Here is a 19,777-nt window from a genome sequence, read left to right as displayed (position 1 = left end):
TACATAAAAACACCTTAAGTTCAGGTGTCTCTTAAGGTCTTAGTTAAGGGTTCCTTTAGATAAAAACACCTTAAGTTCAGGTGTCTCTTAAGGTCTTAGTTAAGGGTTCCTTTAGATAAAAACACCTTAAGTTCAGGTGTCTCTTAAAGTCTTAGTTAATGGTTCCTTTAGATAAAAACACCTTAAGTTCAGGTGTCTCTTAAGGTCTTAGTTAAGGGTTCCTTTAGATAAAAACACCTTAAGTTCAGGTGTCTCTTAAGTCTCAGTTAAGGGTTCCTTTAGATAAAAACACCTTAAGTTCAGGTGTCTCTTAAAGGTCTCAGTTAAGGGTTCCTTTAGATAAAAACACCTTAAGTTCAGGTGTCTCTTAAGGTCTTAGTTAAGGGTTCCTTTAGATAAAAACACCTTAAGTTCAGGTGTCTCTTAAGGTCTTAGTTAAGGGATCCTTTAAATAAAAACACCTTAAGTTCAGGTGTCTCTTAAGGTCTTAGTTAAGGGATCCTTTAAATAAAAACACCTTAAGTTCAGGTGTCTCTTAAGGTCTTAGTTAAGGGTTCCTTTGAATAAAAACACCTTAAGTTCAGGTGTCTCTTAAGGTCTTAGTTAAGGGTTCCTTTAGATAAAAACACCTTAAGTTCAGGTGTCTCTTACAGTCTTAGTTAAGGGATTCCTTTAATAAAAACACCTTAAGTTCAGGTGTCTCTTAAGGTCTTAGTTAAGGGATCCTTTAAATAAAAACACCTTAAGTTCAGGTGTCTCTTAAGGTCTCAGTTAAGGGTTCCTTTAAATAAAAGCACCTTAAGTTCAGGTGTCTCTTAAGGTCTTAGTTAAGGGTTCCTTTAGATAAAAACACCTTAAGTTCAGGTGTCTCTTAAGGTCTCAGTTAAGGGTTCCTTTAAATAAAAGCACCTTAAGTTCAGGTGTCTCTTAAGGTCTTAGTTAAGGGTTCCTTTAGATAAAAACACCTTAAGTTCAGGTGTCTCTTAAGGTCTCAGTTAAGGGTTCCTTTAAATAAAAACACCTTAAGTTCAGGTGTCTCTTAAGGTCTTAGTTAAGGGTTCCTTTAGATAAAAACACCTTAAGTGCAGGTGTCTCTTAAGGTCTCAGTTAAGGGTTCCTTTAGATAAAAACAACTTAAGTTCAGGTGTCTCTTAAGGTCTCAGTTAAGGGATCCTTTGGATAAAAACACCTTAAGTTCAGGTGTCTCTTAAGGTCTTAGTTAAGGGTTCCTTTAAATAAAAACACCTTAAGTTCAGGTGTCTCTTAAGGTCTTAGTTAAGGGTTCCTTTAGATAAAAACACCTTAAGTTCAGGTGTCTCTTAAGGTCTCAGTTAAGGGTTCCTTTAAATAGAAACACCTTAAGTTCAGGTCTCTCTTAAAGTCTTAGTTAAGGGTTCCTTTAGATAAAAACACCTTAAGTTCAGGTGTCTCTTAAGGTCTTAGTTAAGGGTTCCTTTGAATAAAAACACCTTAAGTTCAGGTGTCTCTTAAGGTCTTAGGTTAAGGGTTCCTTTAGATAAAAACACCTTAAGTTAAGGTGTCTCTTAAGGTCTTAGTTAAGGGTTCCTTTAGATAAAAACACCTTAAGTTCAGGTGTCTCTTAAGGTCTTAGTTAAGGGATCCTTTGGATAAAAACACCTTAAGTTCAGGTGTCTCTTAAGGTCTTAGTTAAGGGTTCCTTTAGATAAAAACACCTTAAGTTCAGGTGTCTCTTAAGGTCTCAGTTAAGGGTTCCTTTAGATAAAAACACCTTAAGTTCAGGTGTCTCTTAAGGTCTCAGTTAAGGGTTCCTTTAGATAAAAACACCTTAAGTTCAGGTGTCTCTTAAGGTCTCAGTTAATGGTTCCTTTGAATAAAAACACCTTAAGTTCAGGTGTCTCTTAAGGTCTTGGTTAAGGGTTCCTTTAAATAAAAACACCTTAAGTTCAGGTGTCTCTTAAGGTCTTAGTTAAGGGTTCCTTTAGATAAAACACCTTAAGTTCAGGTGTCTCTTAAAGTCTTAGTTAAGGGTTCCTTTAGATAAAAACACCTTAAGTTCAGGTCTCTCTCAAGGTCTCAGTTAAGGGTTCCTTTAGATACAAATACCTTAAGTTCAGGTGTCTCTTAAGGTCTTAGTTAAGGGTTCCTTTAGATAAAACACCTTAAGTTCAGGTGTCTCTTAAAGTCTTAGCTAAGGGTTCCTTTAGATAAAAACACCTTAAGTTCAGGTGTCTCTTAAAGTCTTAGTTAAGGGTTCCTTTAGATAAAAATACCTTAAGTTCAGGTGTCTCTTAAGGTCTCAGTTAAGGGATCCTTTGAATAAAATACCTTAAGTTCAGGTGTCTCTTAAAGTCTTAGTTAAGAGTTCCTTTAGATACAAATGCCTTAAGTTCAGGTGTCTCTTAAAGTTAAGGGTTCCTTTGAATAAAAACACATTAAGTTCAGGTGTCTCTTAAAGTCTTAGTTAAGGGTTCCTTTGAATAAAAACACCTTAAGTTCAGGTGTCTCTTAAAGTCTTAGTTAAGGGTTCCTTTGAATAAAAGCACCTTAAGTGCAGGTGTCTCTTAAAGTCTTAGTTAAGGGTTCCTTTGAATAAAAGCACCTTAAGTTCAGGTGTCTCTTAAAGTCTCAGTTAAGGGTTCCTTTAGATAAAAACACCTTAAGTTCAGGTGTCTCTTAAAGTCTTAGTTCAGAGTTCCTTTAGATAAAAACACCTTAAGTTCAGGTGTCTCTTAAGGTCTTAGTTAAGGGATCCTTTAGATAAAAACACTTTAAGTTCAGGTGTCTCTTAAGGTCTCAGTTAAGGGATCCTTTAGATAAAAACATCTTAAGTTCAGGTGTCTCTTAAGGTCTTAGTTAAGAGTTCCTTTAGATAAAAACACCTTAAGTTCAGGTGTCTCTTAAGGTCTTAGTTAAGGGTTCCTTTAGATAAAAACACCTTAAGTTCAGGTGTCTCTTAAAGTCTTAGTTAAGAGTTCCTTTAGATACAAATACCTTAAGTTCAGGTGTCTCTTAAAGTCTTAGTTAAGAGTTCCTTTAGATAAAAACACCTTAAGTTCAGGTGTCTCTTAAAGTCTTAGTTAAGAGTTCCTTTGAATAAAAACACCTTAAGTTCAGGTGTCTCTTAAAGTCTTAGTTAAGGGTTCCTTTAGATAATTTTGTATCTGTACTTCTACTCGAATACAGGATGTGTGTAGTTTTGCCATCTCTGGTCCCCGTGTCTCTCATGTTGTCCTCTCTCAGGTTGACTGTCCTAACCTCATGTTGTCCTCTCTCAGGTTGACTGTCCTAACCGCATGTTGTCCTCTCTCAGGTTGACTGTCCTAACCTCATGTTGTCCTCTCTCAGGTTGACTGTCCTAACCTCATGTTGTCCTCGCTCAGGTTGACTGTCCTAGCCTCATGTTGTCCTCTCTCAGGTTGACTGTCCTAACCTCATGTTGTCCTCTCTCAGTTTGACTGTCCTAACTTCGTGAGCGTCCTCTCTCAGGTTGACTGTCCTAACTTCATGTTGTCCTCTCTCAGGTGGACTGTCCTAACCTCATGTTGTCTTCTCTCAGGTTGACTGTCCTAACTTCGTGAGCGTCCTCTCTCAGGTGGACTGTCCTAACCTCATGTTGTCCTCTCTCAGGTGGACTGTCCTAACCTCATGTTGTCCTCTCTCAGGTTGACTGTCCTAACCTCATGTTGTCCTCTCTCAGGTTGACTGTCCTAACCTCATGTTGTCCTCTCTCAGGTTGACTGTCCTAACCTCATGTTGTCCTCTCTCAGGTTGACTGTCCTAACTTCGTGAGCGTCCTCTCTCAGGTGGACTGTCCTAACCTCATGTTGTCCTCTCTCAGGTGGACTGTCCTAACCTCATGTTGTCCTCTCTCAGGTTGACTGTCCTAACTTCGTGAGCGTCCTCTCTCAGGTGGACTGTCCTAACCTCATGTTGTCCTCTCTCAGGTGGACTGTCCTAACCTCATGTTGTCCTCTCTCAGGTTGACTGTCCTAACCTCATGTTGTCCTCTCTCAGGTTGACTGTCCTAACCTCATGTTGTCCTCTCTCAGGTGGACTGTCCTAACTTCGTGAGCGTCCTCTCTCAGGTGAACTCGTCTCACCTGTACGTCTGCGGCAGCTTCGCCTTCAGCCCCCACGACGCCTTCATCGTACGTGAATCACTGAAACTCACTTTCATTTCTGCTTCAGTAACGCTGGTGGTGGAAAATAACCACGTGTAGTTCCTCAAGTACTGTGTATTATTTAACTTTGTGGAAAGGTAAATATAAGATCTGAGTACTTCTACTTTGACTCAATTACAAGATCTGAGTACTTCTACTTTGACTCAATTACAAGATCTGAGTACTTCTACTTTTACTCAAGAACAAGATCTGAGTACTTCTACTTTTACTAAAGTACAAGATCTGAGTACTTCTACTTTTACTCAATTACAAGATCTGAGTACTTCTACTTTTACTCAATTACAAGATCTGAGTACTTCTACTTTTACTCAAGAACAAGATCTGAGTACTTCTACTTTTACTCTAGTACAATATCCGAGTACTTATACTTTTACTCTAGTACAAGTCGACATCTGAGTACTTACTGTATATCACTGACTGATATAAATGATGGATCTTCCAGTGACTCAGTGACTCTGCGACTCAGCGACTCTGCGACTCTGCGACTCAGCGACTCTGCGACTCAGCGACTCAGCGACTCTGCGACTCTGCGACTCAGCGACTCTGCGACTCTGCGACTCAGCGACTCAGCGACTCTGCGACTCAGCGACTCAGCGACTCTGCGACTCAGCGACTCAGCGACTCTGCGACTCAGCGACTCTGCGACTCAGCGACTCAGCGACTCAGCGACTCAGCGACTCTGCGACTCAGCGACTCAGCGACTCTGCGACTCAGCGACTCAGCGACTCAGCGACTCTGCGACTCAGCGACTCTGCGACTCTGCGACTCTGCGACTCTGCGACTCTGCGACTCTGAGACTCAGCGACTCAGCGACTCTGCGACTCAGCGACTCTGCGACTCTGCGACTCTGCGACTCAGCGACTCTGCGACTCTGCGACTCAGCGACTCAGCGACTCTGCGACTCAGCGACTCTGCGACTCTGCGACTCTGCGACTCAGCGACTCTGTGACTCTGTGATTGGTCTTCAGGACGCAGAAAGCTTCTCTCTGGTTGGACTCGTCGATGCGAAAGCTAAGCTACGCTGTCCGTTCAGCCCGCTGCAGAGAAACAGCGCCCTCACCGTGGGTCAGTCTGAACGCCCCTTCCTAAAGATGCATACACATTAACATCATGAAGAGCAACAGAGAATGATTCCTCTCCAAAGCGTTCTGACCCGAGGCCTGTACTACGAAGCCTGTTCAACGTGCCCTGGATATGCTTGCGTCACAGACTGGATGCAGAAGCATTATTTTAACAACACGTTAAGTTGAGGAAACGCTGAGTCAGAGGTAATGGAAGTCAGACGGTGTGTTAGACGGGCGTGCCATCATGAACCTGTAGACCGGCTAACTCACACACATCCAGGTGGAACCGGCTCGTCGAACAGGCCTCGGCTCTCTGACGCAGGGTTTAGAGACGCTTCATGAAACCAAAGTTGATTTGAGGTCGTGTTCAACGTATCGTGGTTCTCTGCGCAGACGGAGAGCTTTTCACCGCCTCGACCACCGACTTCAGAGGAGAACGAGCTCAGATCTCCAGACACTTCAGCCGGGGGGGGCAGGACGTCAGCCAGGACACCTCCATCGCCCTGCTGCAGGGTGAGAGGCAGCACAAACAACAACAACAACAACAACAACAACAACAATAATAACTGTAACAGGATGTGTATTTTGTCAATTGTGTAATTTCTTAATTTGTTTTAATCTTTAATATTTGTAGACTTTACGAATAAAGGTATTCTGATTCTGAATAATAAAAATAATAATAACAATTATTATAATAATAATAATAAAAATAATAATAACAATTATTATTATAATAATAATAATAATAATAAATAATGTCAATTATAATGATAATAATAATAAATATAATAATAATAATAATACATAATAGTAATACATATTATAATAATAAATACAATAATAATAATAAGAACACATTATAATTATTATAACAAAATTATAATAAAACTAATAAGTTAAATAAATATACAAATAAATGTAAACTATAATAATAACAAAATAGCAATAATAATATTTGTAATGTTGAAACAATAAATAAATAATTACATTAGTAAATAATTATAATAACAATAATAAATTAATACATTCAAAGTTTGATTTGTTGAGGTTTTTGTTTAATAAAATGCTGATTTTAAAGACGAGAGGTTTCAGACAGCTCAACTTCCTGTTTCCTATCAGCGATAATTCACTTCCTCTTTTAGCCAAACAAAAAATACAATGTCTGGAAGAACTTCTCACTTCTGTGTTTCTTTACATTTGATCCTGTTTCTAAAACTCTGCGTATTTTAAATGTCAAGCTGAACAAAAATCCGGCTGTCCCATAAACTGAAGGTGTCAATTGAAATGGAAAAAGTCCCAACTCACAATGTGAAAAAAAGAATGTGACAAAAGTAGTAATCTGAACAAATCTGGGATTTTGAGGAAAAAAACTGAATTTTGAGGGAAAAAAAATCAGGATTCTGAAAAAAACTGAATTTGGGCAAAAATGTGGGATTCTGAAAATAATCCCAAATTGGAAAAATTGTAGAATATGGAGAGAACAAAACGGATTTCTTGAAAATCTTGGAAAAATATCGAATTCTGAGGAAAGAAAATATGTATTCTAAAAAAAGAATCGGTATGGATGAGAGTAACACCTGCGTCACAAATACGGAACACTTTTGGGGGAAAACAAAGCTGTCATTCGATTGGCGGTCGATACACATTCTGAAGTTTTAGCCAATCGATCAGACATTTTTGAAAACCGTGGGTTTGTGGATCCTCAAAGAGCCCGATCACGAGGTCAGGCAAACTATTACATTCAATCATTGGAAATTGACGATCGGGCTCGATATATGGTTAAATTAAAATCAGTAGGCGAGGCTGTTTCTCTCATGAGCGAGGCGGAACATAATAGTTGTATCAGCCAACAAGCTGCCGGGTCGTTTATTGCTCCTCAAACATTAAAACAGATCCAGAGTTCAGTGTTTCTGAACTTCCTCTAAGAACAGAAGAGCTCTGTGGCTTCAGGCTTGATCGCCGTTCAGATGACAGCGTTGGTTCCCCCAAAAGTGGGCGGGGCCGTAAAGTGATGTAGATGTTACTCTCATCTATGGACATCGATCGCCTGCTGCTATATTTAACCATATATCGAGCCCGATCGTCGATTTCCAATGATTGAATGTAATAGTTTGCCTGACCTCGTGATCGGGCTCTTTGAAGATCCACAAATCCACGGGTTTCAAACATTTCTGATCGGATTGGCAAAAACTTCAGAATGTGTATCGACCGCCGTTCAAATGACCGCTTTGTTTTCCCTCAAAAGTGGGCGGAGCCGTACTTGTTGCCCGGAAGTGACGCATGTGTTGCTCTCATGTATCTGGGAAAAGTCAGACATTTGAGAGAAAAAATGTATTCTGAAAAAAAAGTTTTGTTGATTTATTAAATATGTAAAATAATAAATAAATTAATTGTACTTCCTGTTTCAGAGCCGGCGTTCGTGGGCTCGGCGGCGGTGGACAGGAAGCTGTTCTTCTTCTTCACTGAAGTCGGGAAAGAGTTCAGCTTTGTGGACGAGCTGCGGATCGCTCGCGTCGCTCAAGTCTGCAAGGTGACGGAAAACATTAATATATATAATGGAGCTGCTTTAAGATTACGCCACATCCTCCTGAGTCAAAGTCAAAGCCAACTTTATTGTCAATCTTTCAGTTTGTGTGGACACAGAGATCGAAATACCTTTCCCACAATCCAGAATATAAAAACAAATATATATAAAAATATGTGTGAAAATAAGTATATCCTATATATACACAATCAAGACACATGTTTACATATGCACACATTAAGACATAAATAAAAACACAACAATCAATAAATACAAAATAACAGTCCCTTCAATATCTGGAAGAGAATGTACATTAGAGCAAGATTGTCTTACATTTTATGGTTTTTTGTTGTATTTTAAATCGTTTTATTTGTATATTTTCTTGTCTTTTTATTATTGAGTCCCGGGATTCGGGATTTTGAAAAATGTCAGAATTTTTAGAAAAAAAATAGATTTCTTGAAAAACTCAGAATGTTGAGAATATTTTCGGAATTCTGAAAAAAGTCAGGATTTTGAAGGAGAACAAAAAAAGTATTCTGAAAAAAGCTACAGGGATGTGTTTGAATCGAGGGACACCACTTAAAGATATATAAATGTGTAACATGTTGCTTCGTATATTCTTCAATTAAAAGAATGTTAAACTAAATTTAAACCAAAAAACAATCCTCATTAAGTAAGTTATTAATAAGCATTACATTAACGCCCAATGTGACATATAGTAACTTTTCAGATCTCTAAGGGGGGGTTACTCGTCAGAAATGTGTTCGATGTGGTCTATTATTAAGTCTAAAACATGTTCCGCATAATTTCCCCAAAAGTCTAAATGGGTCCGGGTTCTTCTGGGTTCAGATCTGAGTGTATAACACGTTGTTGCGTTGTCTCCACAGGACGATGTGGGGGGGCAGCGGACTCTCCAGAATAAGTGGACGTCCTTCGCTAAAGCGCCGCTGCTCTGCCAGGTTCCCAAACAGCTTCCCTTCAACGTCCTGCAGCACGTCTTCACCCTCCCACCACCGGAGGGCGCCAGCTCCTCAGAGACGCGGTTCTACGGCGTCTTCACCTCGCAGTGGTACGGGGCCAGCGGCGGATCACCGATTTTCACACTGCAAGCTCGAGTTGGTCCTCCTTGTTGGACCGTTATGTTCAGCAGGGCATCTGATTAATCTGTTCACATTAATCTGAACGAGAGAGCGTTAAAGTTATTGTTTTTACAACGTAATTTCCCCATTAGTTGAGAAGAAATCCTTTTAGTGGGTCATTCTTATAATAAGAGAAATGGATTTAGCTTCCGTTAGCTATCACACTGGAAACATAAGAAACTAAATGCAATCATTTATGGCATTCATAATTAATATCTCATTCTTAACTGGGAATGGTTTCATTTATTAGCATTAGAAATGTATTAGTCTGGCCAAACGTCCTCTGTTGAGACTCCAGGAAAAGGGAAATGACTTTTCATCAAAAGAAGTTGATTCAAGACGAAACTGTGTTATTAGATCAGTGCGGACGCCACATGTCCCTCTGGCTGTACGCGGCGGTCCATCAGGAGGACCCACTCTCAGCGCGGTGCAGATCAGGCAGTCACTGTCACCTCTTCTGCTTTCGGGAGGAAGTGGATATGTTTGATTTCGCTTCCTTATCCTCTCTGCTTATTGATTTACTAACTTCTAAAGTCCAAAACTCACAATGTCCGCGGAAGGTACATAAGATAAGATAAGAAGCACTTTATTGATCCCAATTTGGGAAATGTTTGCGTTGCAGCATAAAAAGACCCGGCATTGTTCAATTAGAGAAATTAAAAGACTGGAAACAAACAATCCTAAATGTAAACATCTGAATAGAAGAAGCCTGTTCTCTCACTGGTCCTGCGGTTATGTTTGACCCGGTATCACGTCTTGCCGTGATACCGGGTTGGTTATGTACATGTTTGTTGTTTGTTTCTCACGTGTCTTGGTGTTGGTCTGTTGACACATGGAGCTGCTGTGCAAGGGGCATTTCAGACCTGATCTGACCATGAAAGTGTCGTCGTCGTGTCTGAGATCAAGCCTCTCGGTTCTCCCTCCCGTCTGCTTCAGGTCTTCGGGGGCAGAGTCGGCGGTTTGCGTCTTTACGCTGCAGGACGTCCAGGCGGTGTTTAATGGAAGCTACCGGACCTTCGACACACAAACACACCTGTGGAGCTCCCTGCTGGGAACACACTCCCACCTGGGACAGGTGAGGACGTACTGTCACACGAGTCCAAGCCAGGATCCAAACTAGTGAATCAACTAAATGTGGTTCCTTGACAAAAACAAAGAAACGGCGTCCATCAGGGTTTGGATGTGGGCCCACTTCTGTTCTTAGTGATTCTGACTGTTTTAATTGAACTGAGTTCTAAGATGTTTGTGGTGGAAACTCCAAACTTAATGACCTTCTTACGGAGCCCCTGAAGCAGTGCTTCTCAAAGTGTGGTCCACCACTGGTGGTCCGTGAGCGCCCCCTAGTGGTCCGTGAGTATATTAGTAACATTTCATATTTGAAATAAATAAATACATATAAGTTTTCCGCACTCTCGCGGGAATATCTCCGCAATGGAGCGAGGTTCAGTTTCAGTTGCATGATGTAGCGCCACAGCTTCGTCACACATGCTGCCACTTGTTGTACCATTTTCAGGCGATTTGTAATCTGTTCTAGAAAAACGATGTGTTTTTTATATTTGTGGAGTTAGGGTTAGGGTGGTCCGCGAGAGTTGTTTTATTGGTTAATTCGTCCCTGGTATGAAAAGGTTTGAGAAACTCTGGCCTAAAGGGACATGGAAAAAAAGAAAAGTAAAAAAAGTCGGCATAACGGTTTAAGAGACATAAAAAAAATCTGAGAAACAAAATGAAGTCAGGAAAACGGATTAGTTTTGGCGCACCGGGAACTTTCTCTCGGTGTTCATGTCCCTTTAGGGCAGCGAGTGGTTCGCACACTTGTTCTGCCATTCCCCACTTTGGCCTCTTCAACCTGTCGTGAGCTACTTCTACTCCTCTCTTTTTAGTTTTTTGCAGTGTATATATTTAGCACATTTTAACATTATTATATGCTGACCTTTAACCTCTGTGTGCTGTTTGGGTCTGTGGGACCCGTTTGCAGTGTTTACTAAAAGAACATGTAGCAATTTAATTATTTGAACCTGCTTTATTTTAGATGCTGAAGTGAAATCGATCTCTTTGAGCACCAGATGAATATGGACTCAGCTCTCAGCACTCAGACGAAAGGGAGCTGTAGCTTTTCAATAATCCAACATCTTTAGAATACGATCACAACCAATAACAAATCATTTAAACTAGTTTATTCTTATCTTATGTTACCTAGTTAGCATTCTTTATTTCTATGTATGCATATTTGACTAATCACTCCCCTTTCTTCACTGTCCTATACTCAGGGTTGGGAGGGTTACTTTGTAAATGTAATCAGTTACTGAATACATGGCTCTGAAAGTAATCCGAACGTATTCAGATGACTTTTAGAATATTTTATTTTTCCATAACAGGTATGTGTTGGTGAACAGGAGACACGTATTTAATGTTCTCATGGCTTATCAAGAACTCAAACACAGCATGTTGGTGTCCTTCTGACAGCCCTCTCATCTGCACCCACATACAAACATCACCGGACTGCATTCTTTGTCCTGTCTTAAAACCTTTCCTTGGAATATGTTATGCATGGTAAGCAGTGGCGGCTGGTGGAAAATATTTTTGGTGGGGCTATTGATAGAGGGAGTAAAACATTTTTTTTGGGGAGAAATGACCCCTTAAATTAGGACTTCTGGTGATGTAATGGCGTGTTTCCAGTGCAGCGCGGAGCTCGCTTTAATGCTGCGTTCAGACCGGACGCGATGCGAATATTCGCTTCGCTCTAAACGCTCCTATCGCATCGCTCGAGTCGCTCGAGTTTCACCGCAGCTGTCAGCTGTGTTTACTCGCATCATTCAAACAAGACGCGCTGGCTCGGGAGCTACAGCTACAACAACATGAACATATTTTGCCGTGATTAAATTGTAATACACGTTTCTAAATGATGCCGACGTAACAACATACTGATACCGGTTAGTAAAAACCATGAATTAATGCTTTGACAAGTCTGCAGACAGACGGCAGGCGAAAAACCTTTTAGAATGCTTGTTCCCTGAATGGAGCTTGGCTAAGCTAACGCTATATATGCTCCGACCGTCCACACTCACAACAACGGCCTACAGACATAAATAAACCAGCAACTGTATTCTCCATGACACAGACAGTCTGTGGTTTGTACTTGTTTAACTTTTGTCTAGTTTCTGAACAGATCGTATCTGTCCCCGGCTGTTTGAAGAGCAAGCATGGGAAACAAAAGATAGCATTTACCTGTTTGCATCCAGCTAGCCATGTGAGAAGCCTTGTTGATACGTTTTGTCTTTTTCACGAGCTTGCTGTGATATATAAAAATCGGGTTGGTCCGGTCCAAGGTCTTTAAGTATCAATTTATCTCCCAAACTTCTCCTTTCAAAAGGATTGGAGAGTAGCTCTTGGGCGGACCGAGGACCTGCGTCACCTTGGTCACCCACGAGTCTAAAAAACAACTCCTCAGGTCAACGCACGTAAGCAACATGGGCGCCAACGTGAGCGCCCATGTGACCAAAATATTTGACGGCGCTGATTGGCTGAAATTATGTTTCGGCGGCACGGTTTACTATTGAGACTTTTGCAACCTGCTGGTTGCTGCTGTTTCGCTCGGGGGCTCTGCCCCGTAATGATAAACTAATGCCATGGGCAAGGCCAGGCAGGAAACAGGTGACTTATCAGTAACTTTAGACATCGTAACACAATTTTAAACGAGATTGTATTGTAGATTATACATTTTTGTGATACTAATTGTATGATATTTACCTTGTTCATTAAAAATTAAAATATAAAATATATATATTTTTTAAATATATTTTTTTTAAATATATGTTTTTTTATTTAATATTTATTTTTTATTTTTATTTTGTATCTGGCAAGAGGTGGGGCGGCGCCCCTAGCGCCCCTATGGGCCGGCCGCCACTGATGGTAAGGTGTCCTTGGTGCTTTGAAAGGCGCCCTAAATAGAATGAATGATCATTATTATTTATAATCTGATATGATGTAATCACTTTTAAAACTGTTCCAGTCACTTGCCCCATGCCTTCAGCAGCAGCAGGCCGTTCACTTTGATTTCATCCCGTTATAAATGTCATCATTTCGACAATAAAGAAATGCTACATAAACGTTATCTTGCACATTTTATCCTCCAACCATCTCCGTTTCTAACTTTCAATATATTTTAAATCTCTCTCTCATCTGCGTGTGGGGGCGGGGCCTCACAGACACGCTGCATCTCTCTCTCTCATCTGCGTGTGGGGGCGGGGCCTCACAGACACGCTGCATCTCTCTCTCTCATCTGCGTGGGGGGGCGGGGCCTCACAGACACGCTGCATCTCTCTCTCTCCTCTGCGTGGGGGGGCGGGGCCTCACAGACACGCTGCATCTCTCTCTCTCATCTGCGTGCGGGGGCGGGGCCTCACAGACACGCTGCATCTCTCTCTCCCCTCTGCGTGCAGGGGCGGGGCCTCACAGACACGCTGCATCTCTCTCTCCCCTCTGCGTGCGGGGGCGGGGCCTCACAGACACGCTGCATCTCTCTCTCTCCTCTGCGTGTGGGGGCGGGGCCTCACAGACACGCTGCATCTCTCTCTCTCCTCTGCGTGCGGGGGCGGGGCCTCACAGACACGCTGCATCTCTCTCTCTCCTCTGCGTGCGGGGGCGGGGCCTCACCGACACGCTGCATCTCTCTCTCCCCTCTGCGTGCGGGGGCGGGGCCTCACAGACACGCTGCATCTCTCTCTCTCCTCTGCGTGCGGGGGCGGGGCCTCACAGACACGCTGCATCTCTCTCTCTCCTCTGCGTGCGGGGGCGGGGCCTCACAGACACGCTGCATCTCTCTCTCTCTCTGCGTGCGGGGGCGGGGCCTCACATACACGCTGCATCTCTCTCTCTCCTCTGCGTGCGGGGGCGGGGCCTCACAGACACGCTGCATCTCTCTCTCTCCTCTGCGTGCGGGGGCGGGGCCTCACAGACACGCTGCATCTCTCTCTCTCCTCTGCGTGCGGGGGCGGGGCCTCACAGACACGCTGCATCTCTCTCTCTCCTCTGCGTGCGGGGGCGGGGCCTCACAGACACGCTGCATCTCTCTCTCTCCTCTGCGTGCGGGGGCGGGGCCTCACAGACACGCTGCATCTCTCTCTCTCCTCTGCGTGTGGGGGCGGGGCCTCACAGACACGCTGCATCTCTCTCTCTCCTCTGCGTGCGGGGGCGGGGCCTCACAGACACGCTGCATCTCTCTCTCTCCTCTGCGTGCGGGGGCGGGGCCTCACAGACACGCTGCATCTCTCTCTCTCCCCTGCGTGCGGGGGCGGGGCCTCACAGACACCCTGCATCTCTCTCTCTCCTCTGCGTGCGGGGGCGGGGCCTCACAGACACGCTGCATCTCTCTCTCTCCTCTGCGTGCGGGGGCGGGGCCTCACAGACACGCTGCATCTCTCTCTCTCTCTGCGTGCGGGGGCGGGGCCTCACAGACACCCTGCATCTCTCTCTCGCTCACAGACACGCTGCATCTCTCTCTCTCCTCTGCGTGCGGGGGCGGGGCCTCACCGACACGCTGCATCTCTCTCTCCCCTCTGCGTGCGGGGGCGGGGCCTCACAGACACGCTGCATCTCTCTCTCTCCTCTGCGTGCGGGGGCGGGGCCTCACAGACACGCTGCATCTCTCTCTCTCCTCTGCGTGCGGGGGCGGGGCCTCACAGACACGCTGCATCTCTCTCTCTCTCTGCGTGCGGGGGCGGGGCCTCACAGACACCCTGCATCTCTCTCTCGCTCACAGACACGCTGCATCTCTCTCTCTCTCCTCTGCGTGCGGGGGCGGGGCCTCACAGACACGCTGCATCTCTCTCTCTCCTCTGCGTGCGGGGGCGGGGCCTCACAGACACGCTGCATCTCTCTCTCTCCTCTGCGTGTGGGGGCGGGGCCTCACATACACGCTGCATCTCTCTCTCTCCTCTGCGTGCGGGGGCGGGGCCTCACAGACACGCTGCATCTCTCTCTCTCCTCTGCGCGCGGGGGCGGGGCCTCACAGACACGCTGCATCTCTCTCTCTCCTCTGCGTGCGGGGGCGGGGCCTCACAGACACGCTGCATCTCTCTCTCTCCTCTGCGTGCGGGGGCGGGGCCTCACAGACACGCTGCATCTCTCTCTCTCCTCTGCGTGCGGGGGCGGGGCCTCACAGACACGCTGCATCTCTCTCTCTCTCTGCGTGCGGGGGCGGGGCCTCACAGACACCCTGCATCTCTCTCTCGCTCACAGACACGCTGCATCTCTCGCTCTCCTCTGCGTGCGGGGGCGGGGCCTCACAGACACGCTGCATCTCTCTCTCTCCTCTGCGTGCGGGGGCGGGGCCTCACAGACACGCTGCATCTCTCTCTCCCCTCTGCGTGCGGGGGCGGGGCCTCACAGACACCCTGCATCTCTCTCTCTCCTCTGCGTGCGGGGGCGGGGCCTCACAGACACGCTGCATCTCTCTCTCGCTCACAGACATGCTGCAGCGCAGTGCAGTGTGCACACAGCTCTGCCGGTAATGAATATTACATTTTGAGGAAACTTTTCCACCAATAATTCCAATAAGTATTCCAAAATGTATTCACTTCAGGTTTACGAAAGTAACTGTAATCAGATTACTCGTTTTTTCAAATGTAACGCCAGCTGAATACAGTTGATTTTTGTATTCTGATTACGTAACGCCGTTACATGTTTTCCGTTACAACTCTTACTCAACCCTGCCTATTGGAATGATTTATTTTATTCTTTACAATATATTATATAGATAAAGGTGTGCTCTCTCGCTTTCTCTTTCTCTCTCTGTCTCGCTCGCTCGCTCACAGAAGCTGTGTGCTCCTCCGTGGCGATGACGGCTTGCGTTAAAAATAACAATAAACGTATTTGTAAAGTGGGGGGACACAAACGGGATTTCGAAAAGTGTCACGGTTAACTCCTTTATTATGAAGTGGTGAGGTGCCGCTCCACATTGCTTTTCTTCCCGACTGCAACTTGTGTGTGTGTGTGTGTGTGTGTGTGTGTGTGTGTGTGTGTGTGGCTGCTGCCTTCGGTGGGCCGCTGGCTCTGGCATAGGTGGACTTTCACAGCGCCGGTACCGCATCCGCCACCGCATCCGCCACCGCAAACACCCGTTGCGAGTCTACGGCTGTAACAGAACACTACCGCCCGCGAGGACCAAGGTTCGATTCCGGCCTGAGGTCCAAAACATTTATTTAAAAAATAATAATAATCTCCCGTTCATCGCGTCCATTCGCGACTCACCTCTGCATCACATCTCTGCTTTAGGGGCTCCGTACCTTCTGGTAAGAAAATAACAAATACAAGCTTAAACCAAAGTTTAGTTATTTAATAAAAAGCTATAGCATTTCATCTGTTAAGCCCAACAGCCCCCGCCGGCGGGCTTTTTTTCACAAAACTGTGTCTCAGGGCTTCTTAACGTTTAACAACCTATTAATGTGTCATAACGGGAAGAAACTCAGCTAACTGACGATGTGAACCATTTGTAGCTAAACAAAACACAAGGATCTGACCCCGTTACAGAAAAACAAGCACTTTATACAGGAACAAGACAAAAGGGGGGAGGTCTTAGAGGCCATTGAAATGTTGGCCAGACGGGCGAAACTTGCGAAGATGGTGATTACAAACCTAAGATCAATATGATAATTTCCTGACAATGGTCCACCCTTCTGTCTGAGAACATTTAGTCGCTAAGCGTGAATTTAAACTGTGAGAAATCACAGAAATTGCATCCGGACACAAACCTCCAGACTCAGGGATAGTTTCATCCCACAGGCCATACAGGCCAGCTCTGTGAAGCGCCTCAATAAACATGCATCTGTTAGTCATCTTGAAATCTACTTATAACCTAATCTACTTATGTATATAAATAGTTGTCACCGCAATAAACCGTATTTCATTTGGTCTTAAGTCATTAATTGCATAGTCTGTTCTTGTACATATCATATTCTATTTACATGTATATAGACTTTTTGCACAATTTTTTATTTTGGATTTTCTATTTTTGTATTTTATTATATATGTTGCATTGTTGGAGGAGCTCAGGTCAGAATCATTTCATTGCCATTCCTACACTGTAGCTTATGTGCATATGATGATAAAACCTTTGAATTTGAACTTGTGATACATTTCTACGATAATGTTAACGTGTGACCCCCCCTCCATGTCCTGCTGACAGTGTGGGCTGGACAGTGCTACAGATTCTGAATTATCTCAAGTGAAGAAGAGTTTCCTGACGAGTGGCAGCGTGAAGTCGGCCGGCGCTCCGCTCGTTTCTTCAGATCACCGGTACAGTCGCGTGGCGGCGATGAGGACGAAGGCCCTCAACGGCAAACAATACACCGTCCTGTTCCTGCTGACAGGTGAACAGCTGGGGCGACCCTCAGCCCTCCTTACACTCCTCTCTGCCTCTATACTTTAAACGTCTCCCATCATGCAAAATGCATGTCTTTTATACATAAATATGTGCAGTGGCAGTTCTAGACCAATTTGACTGGGGGGGGGGGCCGGTTATTACATGAGAGGGGCACAATAAGAGCGGGTAAAAAGACAGAGTATAAAGTAATTGTGTAAAATAAACATGAAATACAGTAATTGGTATTTGTTTTGGGAAATTTAAGTTACAATTTAATTAAAAAACATAAATATTATTAGTATTTTCTTTTATAAGGTAATGAACAGTTTAATCTCCACTGTACATCCGGGTCTCTGATTTGATTTAGTTCCAAGGAATCGTAATATTGTAACCTTTTTTTTTGGAGTGGAGTCCCTGGTCAGCGTTAGGGGGCACTGGCCTCTGTTGGCCCCCCTTAGAACCACCCCTGGATGTGTCCCCCCCCGGTGTGCCGGAGACTCACAAAGGAAATAAAGCCCTCTCTCTTTTCCTCCGTACCCACATCTCTAATATCGGGGGAACAAATTGTGCGTCTTTTAGTGTGTTTACCTACGCACCATAGATATATATATAAATATAGATAGATATATACTTTATTTATCCCATTTTGGGAAATTATTTAGTTACAGAAGCATCATCAGTGTGTTCATTACAATTAAAATACTTAAAAAAGTGGAATAGAGAATTAACAACTAAAAATGTAAAGTAAAAATAAAATGAAAAATATTAAATCAAAGATAAACAGTACAGAACTTCTGGATGACTAAGATGTTCTAAAAAAAGTCAAAAATACTGCAGTCAATAGCAGGAATATATGCTTACAAGACAGGACACTCACCAAGGCAAGTTCCTCGTTGGTGTAAACCTACTTGGCAACAAACCTGCCCCTGATTCTGATCAGTTGTTCTATTCTAAATGTTTTGATACACCGTGTTCGTCCTCTGGTCCTGCAGAGTCCGGGTTCCTCCACAAAGTGGTTTTGCTGGCCGGAGGACCTCGGGTGATTGAGGAGATTCAGGTCTTCACTCAGCCTCAGATCGTCAAAAGCATCATCCTCTCCTCCTCAAAGGTACGCAACACTCATCTGGAGGGATGGAAATATTTAGCTAAACAGTCAAAATTAACTCATTTGGTAATTTGATTTTCAGAAAGGGTTTTAAAGTCTTTTTTATGTAATGATGGTATTTATCCATGTGCTAATGTGTCTATAGTTGCATTAAGCCATCTTTGGCAGTATAGAGAGGTTCGGGATGTTGTATTTCTGTGTATGTCCCTGAATGCAGCATCTCCCTGGTCCAATGGGATTCCTCCATGGGATTTTGGATTATGTCAGAAAATAATGTCTGTGTCAAACAAACGTTTATGATATTGTTGGAGTCGGGAGGCCTGTTCATTTATTCCGGCAATTACTCAGACCTACTAGTTGACCTAACAGAACCTATTGAGTCTATGTAAGTTTACTGCTCGGCTCAGATCCACCTGGATCAGCAAGGTCTCACCTCTACTAACTCCTGAAGAACCAGTTCAATTAACTGCTGCTTCAATTCAGACGACGCACTAAATCCGTTTAAGCGATCCCGAACCTCAACTGGCCCACTTCAGCTGTGACATTTAAATTCTAACCTTCTTACATGTTGAACTCAAATACCTGTACTTTCTACTTCTTACATGTTGAACCCAAATACCTGTACTTTCTACTTCTCTCATGTTGAACTCAAATACCTGTACTTTCTACTTCTCACATGTTGAACCCAAATACCTGTACTTTCTACTTCTCTCATGTTGAACACAAATACCTGTACTTTCTACTTCTCACATGTTGAACTCAAATACCTGTACTTTCTACTTCTTAGATGTTGAACTCAAATACCTGTACTTTCTACTTCTCACATGTTGAACTCAAATACCTGTACTTTCTACTTCTTACATGTTGAACTCAAATACCTGTACTTTCTACTTCTTACATGTTGAACTCAAATACCTGTACTTTCTACTTCTTACACGTTGAACCCAAATACCTGTACTTTCTACTTCTTACATGTTGAACTCAAATACCTGTACTTTCTACTTCTTACATGTTGAACCCAAATACCTGTACTTTCTACTTCTCTCATGTTGAACTCAAATACCTGTACTTTCTACTTCTTACATGTTGAACTCAAATACCTGTACTTTCTACTTCTTACATGTTGAACTCAAATACCTGTACTTTCTACTTCTCACATGTTGAACACAAATACCTGTACTTTCTACTTCTCTCATGTTGAACACAAATACCTGTACTTTCTACTTCTTACATGTTGAACTCAAATACCTGTACTTTCTACTTCTTACACGTTGAACCCAAATACCTGTACTTTCTACTTCTTACATGTTGAACTCAAATACCTGTACTTTCTACTTCTCTCATGTTGAACCCAAATACCTGTACTTTCTACTTCTCTCATGTTGAACTCAAATACCTGTACTTTCTACTTCTTACATGTTGA

At 43.5% G+C, this 19,777-nt stretch overlaps 1 protein-coding gene across 1 annotated transcript; it reads left to right on the top strand.

Moving 5' to 3' along the window:
• Positions 1–3,432: 3,432 nt before the first annotated feature.
• LOC117441904 (semaphorin-4B-like) lies at positions 3,433–18,357 on the top strand (the record flags this gene model as incomplete). Its single annotated transcript, XM_034077922.1, has 12 exons — positions 3,433–3,450; positions 3,539–3,574; positions 3,750–3,767; positions 3,856–3,891; positions 4,032–4,130; positions 5,132–5,228; positions 5,621–5,740; positions 7,636–7,757; positions 8,639–8,820; positions 9,827–9,965; positions 17,073–17,256; positions 18,242–18,357. Coding segments are annotated over 12 exons (1,167 nt in total), but the record flags the coding sequence as incomplete, so codon positions are not given.
• Positions 18,358–19,777: the final 1,420 nt, after the last annotated feature.

The sequence above is a fragment of the Pseudochaenichthys georgianus genome, unplaced genomic scaffold, assembly GCF_902827115.2.
Source record: "Pseudochaenichthys georgianus unplaced genomic scaffold, fPseGeo1.2 scaffold_2132_arrow_ctg1, whole genome shotgun sequence".
Taxonomy (NCBI): Eukaryota; Metazoa; Chordata; class Actinopteri; order Perciformes; family Channichthyidae; genus Pseudochaenichthys; species Pseudochaenichthys georgianus.
Note: the sequence above shows the minus strand (reverse complement) of the source record. Positions and strands in the feature narration are given on the sequence as shown.